Source organism: Cyprinodon variegatus, unplaced genomic scaffold, assembly GCF_000732505.1.
Source record: "Cyprinodon variegatus isolate N-32 unplaced genomic scaffold, C_variegatus-1.0 Scaffold363, whole genome shotgun sequence".
NCBI lineage: Eukaryota > Metazoa > Chordata > Actinopteri > Cyprinodontiformes > Cyprinodontidae > Cyprinodon > Cyprinodon variegatus.
In genome coordinates this window covers 449,516-456,596 of record NW_015150816.1, presented here as the reverse complement: position 1 = coordinate 456,596, position 7,081 = coordinate 449,516, and the positions used below count along the sequence as shown (strand labels likewise).

General features: G+C 37.3%; 1 protein-coding gene across 1 annotated transcript in view; it reads left to right on the top strand.

Moving 5' to 3' along the window:
• The first annotated feature begins 3,116 nt into the window (after positions 1-3,116).
• The window catches only part of LOC107092026 (G-protein coupled receptor 126-like), a 91,875-nt gene continuing 87,910 nt past the window's right edge, over positions 3,117-7,081 (top strand). Inside the window, exon 1 of the mRNA XM_015386299.1 lies at positions 3,117-3,199. Within this exon, the coding sequence (XP_015241785.1) occupies positions 3,181-3,199 (19 nt within the window). The 5' untranslated portion in view covers positions 3,117-3,180. The remainder of the gene's footprint in view (positions 3,200-7,081) is intronic.

Below are 7,081 nucleotides of genomic sequence, written 5' to 3'. Positions count from 1 at the left end.
TATTGTATGAAATAGTGTTATATTAAACTGGTCCTATAGTCACTCTATTACAGATGGAGTAATGTAATGAAAGTAATTCCACCCTGGGATTATTAAAGTATTTCTGATTCTGATTCCTGGTTGATTGGACAGGTGTTGTGAATGAAATGGTGCCCAGATTGAAAGAGCTCCTGTGTGTCTCTGAATGTGAGCATTAATGACTGAAAGACATCTTTTGTCTCCATTTATCTGTTTACTACAGTGTGTTGAATTCATTTTAATGTGGATTTAAAGACATTTCAATTAGTCGAAAAAATCGACCAAAACTTTCCTGACCCCCATGCAGTACCTCCGTGGACCCAAAAGGGGTCGCGGATCCCTGTTGAAGACCTCCGTCTTACATGCTTACCAGAACCTAAAATATGTAATTAAAGGATACATTATAGATATAAATGGGTTTGGTTCTTAACATATATCCTTGTGGTACACCACATCAAATATTTAACACGAAATGCACCCATCTTCATAAACAGTTGTTTTTACCCATCCAATTCGGTTGAATGCTTCTTGAAAATGGTCTGTTGATGTTTAACCATTCAACCCATTTACACTACCCCTTTGAAACTGTGCTGAGATCGGTCCGAATAGGGTAACCAAGATAACTGTTGAGTGTAAATGGCACGCAAAACTGAACCGGTCGCGCCAGACAGAACCAAACCGTGCTAACATGGTAGCAGTTGATCAGTAAGGCTCGGCGCGGTTCCGTTCTGCGCATGAGCAAACCCCGTCATTCATAGAAATACTAGCTTCCCTACCATTCCACCCGATTTCCAGTGATGATTCTGCTTAGTTACTGTTTTTGATTACTTGCACACCCCTTACAAATGGAGCTGGATTTATATCCAGCCAATCTGCAAAGATCCTGCTACATGGCTGTACATATTATTTGGCATTTGACCAATTAGATGAGCTCTTGAATCATTTATTACCTTTATTATAAATTAAGTTGAAAACATCTAAGAAATTGAGAAAAAAAAGGTATAAAGCTAAGCGAAAAAGTTAAAAAGCTAAATAAAATTAAAAAAATAAAGTGCAACAGTCAACAAGCTATGTTAAAGAAATAAATGTTAGCGCTTGTATCAGCATTAACGCCTCTAAGGTTATTATGGAACAAAACAAGTTTCTTTTCGTGTTTCTTTCACTCTTGAAGTTGTTTTCATGAATTTCTCATAGAAGCACTATTCAATTTTTTCCTAATATATGTTAGGGAAAGTGGCAGTTTCTTGTTATTACATCGACATCAGTTTTTGCCATCAAAATATACAGATTTTTTTATTGTTCCAAAGGTTGTCCTGCATTCCAATAACACCCTTTGCTTGAATTTTTTATGTTCAAAGTATTTCCCTGAGTGCCCTATAAAGGGTTAATAGTGTAATGAACCACAACGTCTGTCGTTGTTTCCTGCGTCTGGAAGCCCTGATTAGACTATTGTTTGTTGTATCCATTTCCCAAAAGCCGACTCTGTCAAATAAAATTCACCAAAGGTTGCCTGCTTCGCCTGACTCCGCAAACAATAAAATAACACAATTAATTACCAAACATCCTGAATGTTACGGGCACAGCCATGTTGATTTGCTTGTTTGCCTGTAGAGAGCAGTAGTACCACAGATCGTCACTAGGAGGCGAGGAACCGTGCTAGAGTAGTGTATAAACGGTCGTAAGGAACTAAGCTCGGCATGGTTAACTGATCCAAGCTCGGTCCGAATTCGAATTAGGAGAATAAAGTCGTAACATTAGTTGTAAGTTGTAACATTACAAGAATAAAGTCGTAACATTAGGAGAAAAAAATACAACAACAGTAGTCATAAAATTACAAGAATAAAGGCTTAATATTAAGAGAATAAAGTCGTAAAATTACGAGAATAGTTGTATTTTATGACAACTCTTCCAAGAAGCCCTTTCTTCCCTAAAATGAGGAATGTGGAGCATCATGTGAAGTTATACTTTAGCATCGGTTTGACAAATCAGGAAATCTTTTAGCAGCAGCATCAAACTGGGCAGAATGTCAAAGTGGACTCTGGTTACTGATTGGTGGAGCTTGGTCGGCCATCATCTGATCGTTGGAGCTCCAAGCTTTCTGAAACGGTTGTTGTATGATGACTGCATCCTCATAATATTACGACTTTTTTCTTGTAATTTTACGACTTTATTCTTGTAATGTTATGATTTTATTCTCAAAATAGAAGGAAATAAAGCTCTCTAGCCTGGCCCTAATACTCCCTCGTATATTTTGTGACCCAAGGGGCACTACATTTAGTTCCACGTAAACCTCTTTAGGTTTATGTATTAGATTTGTGATGTTTCCGTGTTGTAGAAAGCAGCCTGGTGAGGACACACGCTCACTTTGTGACTCCACTCCTTTGTTATTACTCCCACCCACTGCATCTGTTGCAGTTACATGCACATGATGTGATAATGATGATGCAACTTTTAAAAACAGTTACTTTTTCTTTACAAATCTTTTCTCCAGAGCAAATGCTTTTCTTTTGCAATTTTTTCATAATGCTAACTAACTATTGATGTAAGTAAACAATTTGTTTTAGATACATTTGTCCAATTTTTGCTTTCCTGCGTCAGAAAGCATGCGTTTAGTTTGGTTAGAAACTTTTAGAGGTAAAATGTGTCTTTTTTTTCTCCCTGTTGTTAAAGTGAGTTACTGCTGCAGTCTGACTGCATGTCAGAGAGCTGCAGGATAAAGCAGCAAAAGTGTATTTAAAGTCTGACTTTCATATTTAAAAAAAAAAAATCGCAGACATCAGCTAAAATTAGACCTTAGACTCAACTACTTTTATTGTCATTTTGTATACACAGAGTGTATGCAAAATGAATTTCTATTTCTTACAGTACAGCAGTGATCAAATGTAAACATTGTGGAAGAAAAAAAAAGAAGGATATGGAAGTTCCGAGCATTAAATAAATATGCTGCAATTATGCAGTGGAATTAGCTAATAATTACTGAGCAAGGCTAAAGACAAGGGATGCCCCTGTCCTAAACATTTCCGGATGGTTCTAGACCTTTGATGAAATGTTCCTGCTGAAACTTTAGGCTGATGATGTTCTTGTTTCTTTAGGGGGTTCTTGCTTCTTGAAGGAGGTGGAAGGTGGAGGCTCCGGCACGTCATCCTGTTGGTTTTACTCTGGATGTTTCTGCACCGGACCGGTACGTCCCGCCTCAACATTTCACTTTTACTCTGTGTTTTCTTGTTTATTCAAAACATAAAGGACTGAAAAGAAGTCATGTTACTCTCACCATTAGGAACACTTCTAAACATCACTGGAGGCAAACTCTACTTATTGTTTAAAATAAAGTGAAAGAATGTGAGCCTTAACATCACAATAAAAGAGCGTAGCTTTCTTCTCAGGTATCCTGACAATAAATCGGTTAACTCTTCCAGCGTGTGTGTCGGGGCGAGCTGTTGCATAAATTGAAGGGTGGGACTTTATAAGGAGAGAAAAACAACCTCAACATGCAGAATCTCTCGCCTTTCTCATTAATTATAACCCTGCGGACACACGGAGCTACAAATCACCAAACAAGATCAGGAATTAATCAGAATTTATCCAGATTTCCTGGAAAAGCCTGCGAGAGAAAACTGATAAACAAAGCATTGCTCCAATTAAACAACGCTTAATATTTAGACTATGTGGACAAAACTGTTAGGACCCGACCTCTGTACTCTAACTAGGCAGGAAAAATAACACTGAGTTTATGATATTTAATGGAGTAATGTAGAAAAGAAAAACAAGATATCTACTGGTGTTTATAATAATGGTTTAATTCTTCCTATTTCCCTTTATAAACTAAAGAAATAAATAAACCTTCTGTTCACTATTATTACTGATTGTGTAATAATGGTGATTCTGCAGTAACTGTGACTCTCTATAGTGTTTTAAACTGCAGTAATGTTAGCTTACCTGCTCTGGGTGGATAAAATGAAATGAAATCTCAGCTCTTAACAGTCGATACTTTTTACATTTTTCCTCATTTTCTTACATTAAAACAACAAACTTTCAACATATTCTCATTATCAGTTTGTATGAAATCGTACGAAAAGTTATTCACAGTATTTCGTACGTTTTTGACGTTTTTCCTCGAAAAAACAGATCAGTGCGCATGCGCAGGCAGACAGACGAAAAAAGCTGATCCGCGGACGGACGTAAAACTGGGAAAAACAGTGGAATAATTACTTCTTCATGTCTCTAACTACGTTTCTTGATGTTTTGTATCTTAGGGTTAGGGTCAGGGTTAGGGTTAATTGTATGTTCAATTCTATGTTATTGAATGGTGCGTAAGATGCGCATGCGCAAGGATATCTTGTCTCGAGGCAAGACGTAAAAATACGACGAAATACCACGGAAAAAACGTCAAAAACGTACGAAATTATGGTGCATAACTTTTCGTACGATTTCATATGAACTCATAATGAGAATACACTGAAACTTTCTTACATTAAAACAACAAACTTCAGTGGATTTTATTGGGATTTTATGTGACGATGAGCTGGAAGAAAGATGATGCAAGAGACTTTTCTAACATTAGAACCTCCGGAACCCCGCCCCTCCCAAGGCTTTTAATTTATTCACCTCTGTACTTTGACTAGGCCATTCCAACCAATAGATCTGCTTTGATTTAAACCCTCCATAGTATTTCTGCCTGGATGTTCAGGCCGATTGTCATGCCAGAAGGTAAACCTCCACTCTGGCAGGTTTCCATGTTGAGGTGCATGTTGACATCAGCGCCGTCAATGTTTTCATGCACGTGATTTTGCACAAATAGCTTTATTATATTTATGCAGCGAGTATTATAGATTATATGGACACTGCAATGTAAGTAGAACAGGAAAGGAAAAACAGGAGAAAGGAGAAAAGATGAAAGAAAGAGGAGATAATATAGAGAAAATGATAATTAGGTATATTTTAAAAGTGATCATTCATGTTCTCTGACGGTTAAAAAAAACATTGTTGAAATAAAAACCTCTACCAGCAAACTATAGTGAGAAACTCATGGAAGAAAACCTAAGAAATTTTGACCCAAATTATAGAGATTAAAGACAAACGGAGAGGAGGGTTTAGTTTTCTGATTTAATGTCAACCTGAGAAGAAAACAAAAGACTTTAAGGTTTTTAATTTTAGTTCTTCTATCCTGCAGCGTAAACTTCTACAGTTTAGCAGCGATTATTCCTAATTGCCTCGTTAAAACTGCAGCTCACGTTGAAACCGACTCATTTTAATAAAAACCAAAACACCTTTAACGTAAAACATTCTTATAAGGTTATTATCTACAAAACAAGAGCAATATTCAAACCTCTTTCTGTCCAAATTATATTTTAACATTTTCACTTTCAAACTAAATCCTAACAGGATCCCAGAGCAGATGACAGTGATTAGGGTTAATTAAAATGTGCCATTAATGGTTAGCGATGACATAAAGCAGGGCAGATTTCAGCAAACCACATGAAGCTGCTCCAGCTGCACATTCTTCCATGTTTTATGACTTCTTTTTCACCTCATTTATGTGTTTTTTTTCTGCTTTGGGAATAAAAGCTGCTCACGACTGAAGGATAAAATCAAATCTGAAGATTATTTATCAAAATGAAATGATCCATTCAGAGACGTCAACAGTTTCCTCAGAGATGCAGCCTTTATTCTGACAGCAGTGGTTTTACATGTTGAATTGATCAGTTTCCTGCCATCTTTCCATCATCGTATTGCTTGTTTCTGCTGCGCTTCATCTCACGCTGTTGTTTTTCTCATATTTTCCGTCTCTTTGCTCCAGCATGCCTGGCTTTTCCCTCACAGCTCTATTAACCAAACCCACTTTTCATGCAGCGGGGAAGTTCTGGTCCATGAAACCTTGCAGATGGATCTCTTTTCCATCTGCACGATACTTTGATCGCAGCTCAGAAGATTTGGAGCCACCCGCAGCATTGAAACATGAGCAGATCTTCACCAGAGCGACGCTTTGATTCATTCATTGCAATTATTGCCAGAAAGCGATTAGTGAAATCGATGTGAAGCATTTTTTAAAATCACATTCTGCTAAATCAAACTGATCACTTTTATCAGCGCCATTAAAACCTGAAATATTCCCACTTTCCTTCTTACAAATCACAGCTTTCTTTTTTAGTATTTTGTTTCCCCGGAGTTCTGCAACCATTATTTCAAAAATATCCGTTTAATATTAACTGATTTTCCTTTTTATTCCTAATTTAGTCTTTTTTGTAAGAAGGAGCAAAAATTACTAAATTATTAGATGAAAACTGAACCATTCCAACAGAATTTCTCAAGAAAAAGTGCGTAATTTTACAGGATTCTTGTTTTAAAACTATGTTTTTTTTTTTATTTAAAATGGTAGAACTTTGTCATATTGATTTTAAAGACAAAAAGTAAACTTTTCTTACTATTTATGATATTTAAATCAAATTTAACTGTTGTTTAAATGTTGTTTAACTGCACTTTAGTAATTTAGTATGTGTACCATATATCAGTTTCTTTTTCTTTTCTTTTTTGCATCAACATTTTAAATCAGATGCTGCTGCTTCTCACTTTTGTGAACCTGAGACGTACTTTTTAAGCTCAGTTGTTCGTCAGCCGCCTTATATGGAAGCAGGCAGCGAAGCGTGAAGCATTCCGGGTCCCAGCAGAGGTGCATGGTCCCACCGTCATGTCCTGCTCCGTCCTCTGAGTCCTTTTATATGTTGACTTCCTGGTTGACGTCTCCATAGGGCTTCTGAACCGATGGTCAGGTTTCTTCAGCTGATTCCTCTCCATGCGGAGGAGCAGTGTCTCTGATCAGAGCGTTCCCAGCCACCATCAGGATCTCTGTGTTTTGCTCATGATTTCCATTTCTGGACCTTAGTGATGGTTGGAAAATAGACCAATCGGTAAATCAAGTGTGTTCGTTTTGTTCACGTCTCTCTTCACCACAACAGGCCGGGTTTCTGTCAGATGAGCATACCCAGTCAGACCAGCATACGCAAGATGTCAAATTTGCGTTTATCCCTTTAGTTTTGTATAGGGATGCACGATATAATCGCCCCCC